The sequence below is a fragment of the Myotis daubentonii genome, chromosome 3 (genome assembly GCF_963259705.1).
Source record: "Myotis daubentonii chromosome 3, mMyoDau2.1, whole genome shotgun sequence".
NCBI classification, from domain to species: domain Eukaryota; kingdom Metazoa; phylum Chordata; class Mammalia; order Chiroptera; family Vespertilionidae; genus Myotis; species Myotis daubentonii.
The window spans coordinates 119,491,496-119,507,429 of NC_081842.1; the positions used below are offsets into that span (position 1 = coordinate 119,491,496).

At 41.0% G+C, this 15,934-nt stretch overlaps 1 protein-coding gene across 4 annotated transcripts in view; it reads right to left on the reverse strand.

The window, feature by feature from the left end:
• SEPTIN10 (septin 10) overlaps positions 1-15,934 on the reverse strand; it is an 82,482-nt gene that overhangs the window by 30,670 nt on the left and 35,878 nt on the right. For 2 of the 4 annotated variants that reach the window (XM_059688372.1, XM_059688371.1), the window contains exons 3-4: positions 10,364-10,481; positions 9,533-9,728 (exon numbers count right to left, since the gene is read on the reverse strand). The exons of 1 other annotated variant lie outside the window; for it this stretch is intronic. In XM_059688372.1, the coding sequence (XP_059544355.1) occupies positions 9,533-9,728; positions 10,364-10,481 (314 nt within the window). Of the gene's footprint in view, positions 1-9,532; positions 9,729-10,363; positions 10,482-15,934 lie in introns of those variants that run through there. One more of the 4 variants, XM_059688374.1, reaches the window with a different exon arrangement.

The window sequence follows — 15,934 nt, forward strand, 5'->3', positions numbered from 1 at the left end:
GGTATGATGGCTGTTTGCAGCTGGTCACACCCCCTTCAGGGTGGGGGTCCCCACTGGGGTGCCTGGCCAGTCTGGGTGAGAGGCTGAGGGCTGTTTTCAGGCTGGCGGGTGACTGAAGCTCCCAACCTCTCCTTTTGCCGGGGTCCAACCCCAGCGGGTCCAGGGGTCCCCAAAGGCGTGGACGGAGTCGGCGAAGAAGGAATGACACGGAGACAGCGTTCAGTTGATCAGCAGCCTAGCCAGGATCTCCAGCCAAGTTCTGGTCTGGATCTCCAGAGAGGTTCTGCTTAGGATCTCCAGAGAGGTTCTGTCCAGGTTCTAGTCAGGCTCTCCTGCCAATCTCTGCAGTCAGGTTCAGTCCAGGATCCCCTGCCATGCTCTCTCGCCAGGCTCCGCCTCCAGGCTCTGAGGCCAGTCCCTGTCCAGGATCCTCCGGCATGCTCTCTCCAGCGAAGTTCTTCTGTCTCTAGAGAACGTTCTGTATAGGTTCTGTGCCTAGGCTCTGTCTCTCTTGGTCCTGTCTTCCAAGCCCTGTGTCTTGCTGTCTTGTTACATCTGCATTTATACCAGTTGATTCCAATCCTATCAATCTCTATTCCAAAGGTTAGGGCGTTTCTTACCTCCATTCCAGGGAGTAAAGATTATGTAGCTTAAGCATGATTGTTTAAAGTGATTAATTACCCGCCTGGCACTTAGTTGAGGGGTTTTATTCCCTCCCTAACTTCAGGGAAAAATCCCTACCTGGGGAAACAACCTTTCTCGGAGAGGTGACCTTGGTTAAAACACACAGCGCTAAGGGGAGCAAACATATTAAGAACAGTATGCTATATATGCCAGGTCCCTTGAAACAGCAAGGATGGACCGGCTCCCGGCATCCTTTTTTTCCTTTTTCTTTTTTTTATTCTGGGATTTATTTACCTTCTATGACTGTCACTGGAGCTGAGAGCCGGCTTTAGCTCTGAGGCTCGGCTCCAGCTCTGAGACCTCAGCTGCTGAAAGCAGGTATCTGGGCTTTGTTTAGCTTCTATAATTGAAACACTGTTGTAACTCCAACTCTGAGGCCCGGCTGGCTGAAAGCAGGTTTCTGGGGATTGTTTAGGTTCTATAATTGCAACATAGTTGCTTAGAGTGCAGCTCAGAGCTGGGCGGCGGCAGGCGGGGAACCTTGGCTTCCTCCAACACTGGAGCAAGCAAGCCTCCTGTTCACTTCAGCTGCCTGGGTGCCGGCCGCCATCTTGGTTGGCAGTTAATTTGCATATCGCCCTGATTAGCCAATGGGAAGCGTGTTGGAGGTACGGTTGATTACCATGTTTGTCTATTATTAGATAGGATAATTATGAGTAGCGATAAAAGAAACAGATATAAAAGGCAGCTTAAACCTATGTGCTGGGAATAGTAAAGTATAACAAGTGATCCTACAGATATGAACCACACAGAGTGTACACAATTGAGAAATATAATAACCAAAATATAAAACACAATGGATTAGTTTAATAGTATACATTAGACCAGGGCTAGGGAACCTTTTTTCTTTCAAGGGCCATTTAGATATTTATAACATCATTCTCAGGCCATACAAAATTATCAACTTAAAAATTAGCCTGCTGTATTTGACCTAACATTTAATTAAATCTCCCTAAGGCCTTGGCAGGGCCAGAGCAAATGATTTTGTGGGCCCGCAAGCCAGATGTTCTCCACTCCTATATTAGACAAAACTACAGAGAGAATTACTATATTGGAAGATAAATAACAACTATGAAAACAATGTAGAAAGAGGGGAAAAATAAAAATATGGAAGAGAGATTAAAAGTAAGAGACATTAATGACACAATGGGAAGATCTAACATATTTCACCAAAGTTTCAGAAGGAAAGGAAACATAAAATGGGCAGAAGCAATATATAAAGATGATGTCTCAGATTATTTTAAAGAACTGATGGTACTATTCAGACTCAAGAAGTCAAAGAAATCACTGACAGAATAAATTAGAAATAAATAAAAAATTAGACATTATGGTAAAACTGGAGAACAGCAAAAAGAAAGATCTGAAAAGCACTGGAGGAAAAAAAGAAGAGTACTCTAAAGGAGCAGACAGACCAACAGCTGACTTCTCAACAGTAAAAATAAAAGCCATGGGACAAGCGGTATCTATCTTCAATGGGAAGAAAGAAAGTGATTGCCCATCAAAAATTGTATATCCAACTAAAATTTCAACTATGAAAGCAAAACAAAATTTTGGTTAAAAGGATAATAAATATTGGCCACATCTATACTAATAAAAGGGTAATATGCTAATTAGACCGGATATCCTTACGAACAAAGCCACGGTGGAAGGGGCTGAGCCAGAGGCTGTTAGGGGCGATCAGGCCAGCAGGGGAAGGTGGTTAGGGGCGATCAGGCAGGCAGGCAGGCGAGCGGTTATAAGCCAGCAATCCCAGATTGCAAGAGAACATCCCTCAAGGGGTCCTGGATTGGAAAGGTTGCAAGCTGAATTTTGTGCACTGGGCCTCTAGTCCAATATAATAAAAGCCTAATATGCTAAATGTCCGACTGTTCACTTGGCTTGCTTAATTAGACCTGCTTTCTGATTTAGCTAAACTTTTTCCAGCCCAGTGAAGCACCCCCACTTCTCTTTCAGGTAATTGTCAGCAACACAGCAGTAAATATCAACACAAAGCAGATTATTATTATAGATCCCACAGGGAGAACAAAGGATAAAATATTTAACTGCAGCAGTGTTTGACTATATTCTGTGCAGTGAGAAAACCTGAAGTCATTTTCAAGGTCCACCATTTCTTACTTCTTTTTAGTTGGGTCAAGTTTCTAAATCTCCATTTTCTGGCTAATGAAAAGAAAATAGGATTCCACCAAGTCTCCTATCTACCTGCTCCAGGACTTCTGTGAGGATCAAATGAGATGAGGCACAGGAAAATGCTTCACAGACATTTGGTTAAAGTGTAAAATGTTTGCACCTGGCTATAAAGCAAGTCGTGATCCTGGGCTGAAGAAACTCCAAGGAGGCTAGTCACTAGGGAGAGGAAGCCGGGCGTTGCTACATGATGTCATTACCTGGTGCCCACAGCGACGTTTCTGGGCTGGGCTGGGCTATTGGCAGCATTGGCTATGATTTGGTGGGATGTTGCTTGGGGTGGTGGCGGGGCCTATGTCCCACTTGGGGAAAGCTGAGTGTTGCTTTGTTGGCACCAGGTCCACAGTTTTGTTTCTTTGTAAATGGCCAGTGCACATCACGGCAGCTCCTGTGTTGACCGTCTGCCCCATGGTGGTCAATGCGCGTTATAGTGAATGGTCGGACGGTTGGAGGGACACTTAACATATTAACCTTTTATATATATATAGATGAATAATAAAAAAACCAAAACACCCACAACTACTGTAATATAGAGAAACTCCCTTATTCTAACCAAAAGAAAAAAAGGTAAGCAAGATAATATACGGCTTAAAACACAACTTTCCCTTTGGAGTCAACACAAGACGAGGATGCCCACCATCAACACAGACTATCCAACAAAATACTGCAGGTCCTACCGAGTGCAGTCAGGTATTTAAAATGAAAGAAAACCCCATGCCTTCTCCTGGAGCATATAGGGTGAGCAGCTGAAACGAGTAACATCCAGCCCAAATTGGCAGAGGAGATTCAGGTGGGAGACAGTTTACAGCCTGGAAAGGCAGGGGACTCCCGGAGAAAGGGGACTGTTGGAGACTGCCGGATTGGGCTCCCTAACTGGGCAGCCTCCACTGCTGCTGAAATCTCTCCCGGAGTGGCCAGCTCAGCCGCGGAGACTGCGCCATCTTAAGTGGCTGATATCGGAAGCGTATACATCCAGAGACCCTGCAACCACGGCACCCAGAGACTAGCTACGAACCCAGGAACACCGGATCTCAAGCAGCGTGAATACGTAGACTCAGATGAGCCCTGCTCCTACTCACAGAAAGGTCAGATTTTGCCTAGATAAAGGTGCAGTTTGTAATTCATGTTGGAGAGAGGAATGTGTGCGGGGGAAGTCTGTGCCCAACAAAGTCCGCGGCGTGATCCGCAAGTGTGGAAGGGGTCCCACAGGGCTGCTGGCAGAAGGGAACTCTAAAAATCAGCCCATATCTGGACTGGGTGGTAAAGGCAGCCTCGGATTTTGCCAGTGTGCTGGCTGCTTAGTGCCAGGGGAGAGAGGACATTCGGGAGAGACTTTGGGAGAATTGCACAAAGCTGGACAGTGGAGGGTTGCAAGCTCCTGCACCTACTCAGGCTTTATTTTCCTCCTTAAATCTTTGTTTTGATTTATTAAATTTGATTATTTGATTATTAAACCCAATACATAGGAACACCCAACTGGGGTCACTCACAGAGACTGCAGACTGCATGCAGACTGCTTATCCCTATAGGAGCACCCAAATACATAAAGAAAACTTCTGGAGGAGATCAAGGGAGAGATTGACAGCAATACAATCATAGTAGGGGACTTTAATACCCCACTATCACCACTGGACAAATCCTCTAAACAAAAAATCAGCAAAGAAACATCAATCCTAAATGACTCACTAGATCAGATGGAATTAATTGACATCTTCAGAACATTTCACCCCAAAGCCACTGAATATACATTCTTCTCAAGTGCACATGGGTCATTTTCAAAGACAGACCATATATTGGGTCACAGGCAAAGTCTCTTCAAATTCAAAAAGATAGAAATCATATCAAACATCTTCTCAGATCACAATGGCATAAAATTGGAAATCAACTACAATAAAAACAATCCAAAAATATCAAAAACATGGAGACTAAATAGAATACTATTAAACAATGACTGGGTTACCAGAGAGATAAAAGAAAAATAAAAAACATCATGGCAAAAAATGACAATGAAAACACAACAATCCAAAACATACGGGACACAGCGAAAGCAGTGTTGAGAGGAAGTTCATAGCGCTACAAGCCTACTGCAAAAAACAAGAAACAATGATAGTAAATTATCTAACCCTACAACTCAAAGAGTTAGAAAGAGAGCAACAAGAAAAGCCCAGTGTAAGCAGAAAGAAGGAAATAATAAAGATCAGAGTGGAGATAAATGACATAGAGACCAAAAAAAATTACAAAAGATCAACAAAACCAAGAGCTGGTTCTTTGAAAGGATAAACAAGATTGATGAACCTCTAGCCAGGTTCATCAAGAAACAAAGACAGAGGACCCAAATAAACAAAATCAGAAATGAAAGAGGAAAAATAACAACAGAACCCACAGAAATACAAAGGATTGTTAGAAAATACTATGAACAACTCTACTCCAACAAACTAGACAACCTGGAGGAAATGGACATATTCCTAGAAAAATACAACTTTCCAAAACTTAATCAGGAGTAATCTAAAAATCTCAATAGGCCAATAACTACGGAAGAAATTGAAGCAGTCATCAAAAAGCTTCCGGCAAACAAAAGCCCAGGGCCAGAAGGCTTCACAGGGAAGTTTTACCAAACATTCAAGAAAGAACTAAAACCTATCCTCTTCAGACTATTCCAAAAAATTCAAGAGGAAGGAACAATTCCGAGATCATTCTATGAAGCCAGCATCACCCTAATACCAAAGCCAGATAAAGACAACACAATGAAAGAGAATTACAGGCCAATATCACTCATGAATATAGATGCCAAAATCCTCAACAATATCCTAGCAAATCGGATCCAGCAGTACATCAGAAGGATCATACACCATGACCAAGTAGGATTTACCCCAGGGATGCAAGGATGGTACAATATCCACAAATCAATAAACGTAAAACATCACATAAACAAATTGAGAGATAAAAACCAGAGTCATATCAATTGATGCAAAAAAAGCATTTGATAAAATCCAACACCCATTTTTTATAAAAACGCTCAGCAAAGTGGGAATAGAAGGATCATACCTCAACATAATAAAAGCCATATAAGACAAACCCACAGCCAACATCATACTCAATGGGCAAAAACTAACACCATTTCCCCTAAGAACAGGAAAAAGAGACGGATGCCCACTCTCACCACTCCTGTTCACATAGTACTGGAAGTATTCGCCATTGCGATTAGACAAGAAGAAGAAATAAAAGGCATCCAAATTGGAAATGTAGAAGTAAAACTGTCCTTACTTGCAGATGACATGATATTGTACAAAAAAACTCTAAAGACTCCATCAAAAAAAGTATTAAGCTTAATAAATGAATTTGGCAATGTAGCAGGATACAAAATTAATGCCAAGAAATCTATGGCATTTCTATACACCAATAATGATCTTATAGAAAGAGACACTAAAAAAGCAATCCCATTTACCATCACACCAAAAAAATTAAGATACTTAGGAATAAACTTAACTAAAGAGGTAGAAGACCTCTACTCAGAAAACTATAGGATGGTGAAAAAAGAGGTAGAGGAAGATATAAACAGATGGAAGAACATACCATGTTCATGGATTGGTAGAATCAACATCATTAAAATGTCCATACTACCCAAAGCAATTTATAGCTTCAATACAATCCCCATTAAAATACCAACAGCATGTTTCACAGACCTAGAACAAACTCTCCAAAAATTCATCTGGAATAAAAAAAGACCCCGAATAGCTGCAGCGATCCTGAAAAAGAAGAACAAAGTAGGTGGGATCTCAATACCAGATATCAAACTGTATTACAAAGCCACCGTTCTCAAAACTGCCTGGTACTGGCACAAGAACAGACGTATAGATCAATGGAATAGAATAGAGAACCCAGACATCGACCAGAACCAATATGCTCAATTAATATTTGACAAAGGAGGCAAGAACATACAATGGAGTCAAGACAGTCTCTTCAATAAATGGTGCTGGGAAACTTGGTCAGACACATGCAAAAAAATGAAACTAGACCACCAACTTACACCAGACACAAAAATAAACTCAAAATGGATAAAGGACTTAAATGTAAGACGGGAAACCATGAAAATACTAGAGGAATCCAAAGGCAACAAAATCTCAGACATATGCCGAAGCAATTTCTTCACCGATACAGCTCCTAGGGCATTGGAAACTAAAGAGAAAATAAACAAATGGGACTAAATCACAATAAAAAGCTTCTGCACAGCAAAAAGAAACCATCAACAAAACAACAAGAAAGTCCACTGTATTGGGAGAACATATTTGCCAATGTTATCTCTGATAAGGTTTTAATCTCCAAAATTTACAGGGAACTCATACAACTTAACAAAAGGAAGGTAAACAATCCAATCAAAAAATGGGCAAAGGACCTCAATAGACACTTTTCAAAAGAGGACATACAGAAAGCCAAGAGACATATGAAAACATGCTCAAAATCACTAATCATCCGAGATGATTATATCATTAATTAAAATGATTAAATCATTTTAGATCATTGCAAATCAACACGAGGTACCATCTCACACCTGTCAGAATGGCTATCATCAACAAATCAAAAAATGACAAGTGCTGGAGAGGATGCAGAAAAAAAGGAACACTCGTGCACTGCTGGTGGGAATGCAGACTGGTGCAGTCATTATGGAAGACAGTAGAAAACTGTGGTACATATACACAATGGAATACTATGCTGCTGTAAAAAAGAAGGAATTTTTACCATTTGCAACAGCATGGATGGAACTGGAGAGCATTATGCTAAGTGAAATGAGCCAGTCAGTGAAAGAAAAATACCACATGATCTCACTCATTTATGGATAATTAAGACCATTATAAACTGATGAACAAAAACAGATACAGAAGCAGAGCAGCATTAAACAGACTGTCAAACTACAGCAGGAAGGCTGGGGAGGGTTGGGGGGGAGGGGTGTAAGAGATCAACCAAAGGACTTGTATGCATGCATGTAAGCATAACCAATGGACACAAGACACTGGGGGGTAGGGGAGGCTGGGCGAAGGTCAAGGGGAAATAAAAGGAGACAAATGTACTACTCTTTGTAATATTTTAAGCAATAAAAAAAAGTTAAAATAAAATGAAATGAAAGAAAAATAAAGACTACCATCTTCAGACATGATGGAGTAAATGGGACTGGATTTACTCTCTCACCTTAAACAGCCAGAAACTTGGACAAAGGTTTTCAGACAATGGACAATAGGCAGTATAAAACTATGATCACAAAGGTGGGAAGTAAATGAAGAGAGCTCAACAATTTCCTCAGATTATTGCCTGAAGACAGGTTTCCAGGGCATAGCACAGAAGAGAGAACAGAGCCTGGCCAACTCTGACTGGAGAGATATAGACAGCAGTTCAGGGAGGCTAACACAACTAGCATTTGTAGGCAAGAACACTGGGAAAAGGAACTACACTAAGAGAAAGCAATGCAGGTCTGGAGAGGACCCTTCTCGCTTTGGCAAAGCCCTCATCTGCATGTGCACGTACATATGAGAAAAGCACTCAAGACTATGGCCTTCTCCTATATCTAATCATGGTGGTGACAACAAAACTACACATTTGTCAAAATTAACTGAATTGTACACTGAATAAAATCAATACATTTTATTTTTCTATGTAAATTATATAGCAAAAAAACATTTAAAAAGAAAAAAAAGGACTGGAAATATAAACATCATTATACTATCACATACACAGGAAATCTAAATATTAGAAGTGAATTATTGTAATTAATCAGAGAATTTACAAAAGTTGCCATATTGAAAATTGATATTTCTATACAGTATTTCTATAGAAAATGAAATACTTTTAAAAGGTACCATGTAGAGATCATCAAAAATGCCCAAAATCTCTATATAGAACATTATTTTAAAAACTAATATTATTTAAAGTAGCATGTCACAGGCCTTTGCCTCTGCCACTGGTGTGTTCCTTCCAAAAAGCACACACAAATCATTTATTGAAATTTAAAGCGAACACACAAATGCGCTGAAAAGGCTAACATAAGTTACATAAGAGTCAATTATGCAAAATATTTTCTCTCTAAAGCAAACTTTAGAAAAATAGGAAATTACCTCTAATAATAAAAATATATACATTCCAAAAAAGGAAAAAAAAAGAATAAAAGTTATTGCTTTACTCCAATCTACTTCCCCCCTTTTTAGTTTAAATTTCAAACCTTCCCTGTAATGCATAATAAGGTACCTGGCTAATTTGATTAGAATTTCATAAAAAAAAATTCATGCACCATGGTTTTGGCCATTTATATTTGCCATTGTATGTCTTATTGTTGTTGTTTTTTACCCTCACTGAAATAAGTCTTGTCTGAAAATAAGTACAAGTCACTTAAAATACACTATATTGGCATATATCAGAAAATAATTAAAACCATTTTTGCTGAAACAGACATTTTAATAATGTAATTCAAATTATTCTAAAGGAATTAAATAACCAAATATAGAAATGTCGATTGTTAGTGAGAATAAAATATTGCTTAATGATTTCAAAAACTAAAAGTCTGGGAGGCTAAGATATGGATTTTCATAGTAGAAAATCAAATCATAGCTCATGGGGCAAGAATACAAGTGTCCTGAATTAAGAAAAATTTGTTTTATTACAAGAAGAAAACATGTACCTCTCTTCTTTGTTTATTTGGTCACCAAATCCCACTGTATTCACAATGGTCAATTTCAATCGAACATTACTTTCTTGAAGTTCATATGTTTGAGCTTTAAGTCTAACATGTGGGCAAAAATGTGAGGATTCATGGTCTTCAAAATTAGTATTAAACAATGTATCAATCAACGTTGATTTTCCAATTCCAGTCTCCCCTGAAAGAAACAAAGGTATATCTTCACAGGTGCACAGGATGGATGAGAAAAAAATAGAACTATAAACTCTTAGAATGGTTTTAAGGATTCCAAATGTTTCAAATATTTCAATAGCTGAGTTGTCCAAGAAAGAAATATATGCTACGGGTGGTTCACTAAGTCATTAGCAGAACATAAAAATGAGTAAGTTGCCCTGGCCGGTTTGGCTCCGTGGATAGAGCGTCGGCCTGCGGACTGAAGGGTCCCAGGTTCGATTCTGGTCAAGGGCATGTATCTGGGTTACGGGCACATCCCCAGTAGGAGGTATGCAGGAGGCAGCTAATCGATGTTTTTCTCTCATCGATGTTTCTGACTCTCTATCCCTCTCCCTTTCTCTCTGTAAAAAAATCAATAAAATATATTTTAAAAAAATGAGTTAAGTTACTCAGAACATTGAAGAAAGTACTGAAATGTTTAAAGAACAAAAAAATTAAAGTAGTACAGCTAAAAAAAAACAAACTCACAGAATTTAAATAACTGAAAAATATCTGTGATCATGATCTCAAATTGATAACATGAGCACCACACACCGTACAAGAATGAAGTGAGCGCAAGGAATATGAAAGAACAATTTAGAGGAAGAATCTGGTACTTACCAACACAGAGAATATTAAAACAGAAGCCTTGCTGAATGGATCTGTTGACCAGCTGATCAGGCAAACTCTCAAAACCAACATGGCCAGACATAGTTAAAGAACGAATATTTTCTCTTTTCTGCAGAAGAAAAACAGCAATGATAAAAATAAAACTTTTACTGAAATAGGATGTAAGCAAACTTGAAAGAATAAAAAAAAGAAAATCAAAGAAAATAAAGAATTTATGACCATTATACTTCCCCAAGATACAACTGATTTAAGTAAATCTGTGAGAAATGTGTCCAGACCCTCATAACATAGTTCTTCTCTTCATATAATGAGTCCAGCACTATTTATAATATTGAAATATTTGATTTCCAAAATAGGAAAATACCCAAGTAAACTATGGCATATTCACTCATAAAACAGAATGTTTAAAGTCATTAAAGATGTTTGTGATACATTTTTAATAAGTTTAATTATTTTTGCCTTTGATCAGGTTTTTATTCAAAATTAGCTATCCAAAGTGATTTGACTTTTATGAAACAAATTTAAATTTATGTTGCAGGCCTCTTTTCTTCTGTGGTAGGTTTCTTTTCTGTGGGTTTCTTCTCAGTTGCCGGTTTCCTGGTATCTGCAGCCTATTTCCCACCAAAGGTTTCTTCGGCTTCGTAATGGCAAGACTTTCTCTCCTTCCTTTCCCACACCACAGGCTTCATGCCGGGAACCCCCTTCTCATCTGATTTGGCCTGGAGAAGACTGGTGTTCTGGTACACGGTCTTTGTGCATGGGTTTAGCTTCAACATGATTCTCAGGTTTGTCAAGGGATTGTTCTTTATGACTTTGCAATGAATTTTCTTGCGTAGTGCTCAGAGGAGGTTCTTTGGATCTCTGGGCTTTTCAAGATTCCGCTCAGGTCTGTATTGAGCATCCTGTGCATGGAAGGTTGGAATTACTCTTAAGGGAGACAGCTTTACACAGTGCCACAGAGGTCATCTAATGTTCAGTCCAAATGCAGACATAGCCCACATGTTCACCAGGAGCAAGTTTGAAAATGTTCTATTTGCTTAAATTAAGAAGAGTAATTCTAGGAATGTTTCTGAAGGCTTTGATGATACCGTTGTCTGCACTATAGATGATGCAAGGTCCCCTGCCCTAGATATGACAATGATTTCTCATTTTGCCCTTGCCAGCTCTCATTAGCTGAGAGGCATAGACCTTTCTAACATCCTTCCAGGCCTTAAGTTTCTTAAAAAATAAATCTGCCTCCTTGGTCTTCTTGTAGCCGTCAACATTTACCTTCAACCACCAAAGGAAGTTCAGGAACTTCTTCAATATGATGACCTTCAGACATGACCGGCGCTGGGAAGGACACAGCAGCCACGGCAGAGCAGATGGCATAGCACTTAAATGTTGTGTTCACTCTGTGGTGCATGTGACGCCAGATTTTTGTTGGTACAAACAGGTGGTGGCCCCATGACACATATTTCCAAAAGCACCCTGTGTAGAACAAGGAGTCCCACCACCTCAAACTCTGTGAATTCGAGTCACAGCTCTGCCAGTACCTCAAGACTCTGTATACTGGTTTGATGACCTGCCAATTCACTGACCACTGACAGCACAGGACTGTCTATTGTTTTTGCATAAGTTGATGTGAACAAAGCCCACAATATCTGGTCAAAAGGGAGCCTTGAACACAGTAGGCAAAGTGACATTTTTGCCAGATAATTTCCCCTTTTTGGAGTACACTAAGTGCATGGAGAGAAGGCTACACTCCTCGCAACTCAATGGCTCCCACAGAAAAAGGAACACTTTAATTCTTATGTTAAGAAGTTAAGTGAAATCAACAAAACAACAAGAAAGCCCACTGCGTGGGAAAACATATTTGCCAATGTCATATCAGATAAGGGCCTAATCTCCAAAATTTATAGGGAACTCATACAACTTAACAAAAGGAAAATAAACAATCCCATCAAAAATGGGCAAAGGACCTAAATAGACACCTTTCAAAAGAGGACATTCAGAAAGCCAAGAGACATATGAAAACATGCTCAAAGTCACTAATCATCCGAGAGATGCAAATCAAAACAACGAGGTACCATCTCACACCTGTCAGACTGGCTATCATCAACAAATCAACAAACGACAAGTGCTGGAGAGGATGTGGAGAAAAAGGCACACTCGTGCACTGCTGGTGGGAATGCAGACTGGTGCAGTCACTATGGAAGACAGTATGGAGTTTCCTCAAAAAGTTAAAAATGGAACTCCCATTTGACCCTGTGATCCCACTTCTAGGAATATATCCCAAGAAACCAGAAACACCAATCAGAAAGGATATATGCACCCATATGTTCATAGCAGCACAATTCACCATAGCTAAGATCTGGAAACAGCCTAAGTGCCCATCAGTAGATGAGTGGATTAGAAAACCGTGGTACATCTACACGATGGAATACTATGCTGCTCTAAAAAAGAAGGAACTTTTACCATTTGCAATGGCATGGATGGAACTGGAGAGTATTTTGCTAAGTGAAATAAGCCAGTCAATGAAGGAAAAATACCACATGATCTCACTCATTCATGGATAATAAAGACCATTATAAACTTTTGAACAATCATAGATACAGAGGCAGAGCTGCCTCAAACAGACTGTCAAACTGCAGAGGGAAGGCCAGGGAGGGTTGGGGGGCAGGAGGGAGGGGTGTAAGAGATCAACCGAAGGACTTGTATGCATGCATATAAGCATAACCAATGGACATAAGACACTGTAGGGTAGAGGAGGCCAGGGGATTGTCAAGGGTGGGGGGAAAAAAAGGACACATATGTAATGCCCTTTGTAATATTGCTTATTACTTTAAGCAATAAAAAAAAAAGAAGTGAAAAAAAGTACAATACAAAATTATAGCTATAGTTCTAGCACCCAGTAATGGTAGAGTAATTATATCACACTCACCTCCCCGTTAATAATAATTATAAATCAATTTTTTTTCAAGGAATTGGAGTGCAACCAAAGGTTGACAGACACTGAAGGGGAGACTCTTGAGAGAAGGAAACTATATAAGGTGAGATGATACTTACTAGCTTTTCTCCTGAGAGTACTGCTCAGTCACTGCTATACAAAGATAGAGCTTAACATGCAAATGGCAGTCTTACTGGGTTGACAAGTCAGTTGGAGATAAGGGCGTGTGAAAAAAATTCCAGAAGAAATTCTATATCCAGTGAAAATATCCTTTACAAATTAAGGCAAAACAAAGACATCTTCAGAATCTGAGAAAATTCTTTGTAAGCAGACATACACTATATGAGATGTTAAAAGTTCTTCAAGAGAAAGGAAAATGACAATGGAAACTCGGATCTGCAAAAAGGAATGAAGACTACAGGAAAGGTAAAAATATGAGTAAATATGAGAGAGTTTTTTGCTTTTTTAAATTTCTTGAAAATATAACTGAATGTTTAAAGCAACAACAATTATTACAGGGTTGGTAATACATAAAGCAGCAGAACATATAATAATGACAGCAGAAAGGATAGGAAGGAGACTAGATCTGCACATGTAAAGGAACTGAACATGTAATGTTTCTGTGCTTAATAACTGCATGTGACTAGTAAATACCTGTTGCACAGCTCTGATATAGAACATGTCCATCATCACAGGAAGTCCTATTGGTTCATGTCATACATGAACTACTATAGCACACTTTGAAGGTAGTGTGTGTGTCAGTTAAAGCCTGCATCAATTACTATTTAAAAAAAATTTTAAAAAACAAAGGTATAGTAAGACAATAGAGGAGATAAAATCCTATAAAATAAAAGGATAATATGCAAAACCCTAACGGCGGAACGACCACTCGACCAGCCACTATGAGGCGCATTGACCACCTCTTGGTCCCTTTCCCCTGCCGGCAGGCTCCAATCACCGGATGGTGAACAGGGAACCAGGGGTGGGTGACAGGGGACGTGGGTGGCACCTGGCCAAGGCCCCCGCCCCACCAGTCACCCCACACACAAACAGCAACCCATGGTGGGGTCGGGGCCAGTGAGTAGGCGGGAATGGCCCATGTCTTGGTCCCTTTCCCTGGCCGTCAGACTCTAACTGCCCAATGGCAAACGGGGAAACAGGGTGAGTGGCGGCAGGGGGCAGGGCTAGTGAGCAGGCAGAATGGCTAACCTCTCGGTTCCTCCCCCCAGGCGGCAGCTCCAATCAACTGATGGCAAACAGGGAACTGGGGGTGGGTGGTGGCGGGGGGCAGGGCCGGCTGCAGGCAGCTGGGGAAGATGGCTCTGATTGCATGCTAGGCCAGGGACTGTACCAATGCACGAATTTCGTGTGCCGGGCCTCTAGTGCAATCATAAAAATACTCGGTTAATCCAAAAGAAGACAGGATAAGAAAAAAAATTAAAGAAAAAACCTGGAACAAATTTATAGGCTTAAATCCAGCTCTATCTATAATTAAATTAAATGTAAATGATCTAAATCAGCGCTGTCCAACAGGACTTCCTGTGATGATGGAAATATTCTTTATCTGAGCTGTGCAACAGGTAACCTCTGCTAGTCACATACAGACATTAAGCACTTAAAATGTAACTAATAGAATCAAAGATTGCGGCCGACAGGATAGCCGTGAGGGAGAGAGTGTGAGTGAGGGAGCAAAAGGGGAGTGCGTGGGCATGTGGGGCGTGTGTGTGTGTGTGTGTGTGTGTGTGTGTGTGTGACAGCTATATTCCGCAGGACTTTTGGGGGCTGGCAGACCAGGCTCCCCGAGCTGGGTGGCCTCTCTTACCACTGAAATCTCTCCCAGGGCGGCCGGCTCCGCTGCAGAGGCCATGCCATCTTGAAGGGGAGAGCTGCTGTGACTGGGAGCCCAGCCTTACCTCCACCCAGGGAGCCTTTGGACACCACCCGGGACCCTGCATCAACACCAGCCAGGGACCTGCTGCCTTGGCTGTGAACCCACAAACACCGAGATTCCAGCTTCCCCGGCCGCAGGCTCCTAAAAAGTTTGTCTGGGGGAAGAAAAAATGGCAGCCAAATGGGCAGACGTGTCCTGCGCCTTCTCAGAGAGCAGATAGAAGAAACAGCTGAATCGAGTAACATCCACCTGGAATTGGCGAATTAAACACAGCTGGTGAGACAATACATGGCCGAAAGGACAGAGGATACCTGGAGAATGGTAGGATCAGGGATCTGGGCTGGAAAGAGAAACGCAAGACCACCGGGATGAAAGGGTCAGAAGGAAACTGCGTGGAACCAAGTCTGCATCCCGTGGGAACACATGTAACCCTCGACTGTGAAAGGGGGTCCACAGGACTGCTGGCAGTGGGGGACTTTAGATCTTAGTCCTCAGCCATGGGAACCCAGTGCATAGGATCTTTCAATTACAAACACTCTCCGAGGTGGACATGATTTGGTGGAGGCTGAGGAGCAAAGCAGGGAGAGGCAACCAGGAATCCAGCTCTGCGACAGCCTGGTCCCTCCAACCCTAAACAGCCATTTTTCTCTGGAAGAGCTAGCCCCTCCTAGCGGCCTCAGAAACGAATAAAGCAACACTGCCACCTAACCCGTGTCAGAAATAGAGGCTTCTGTAAATATGA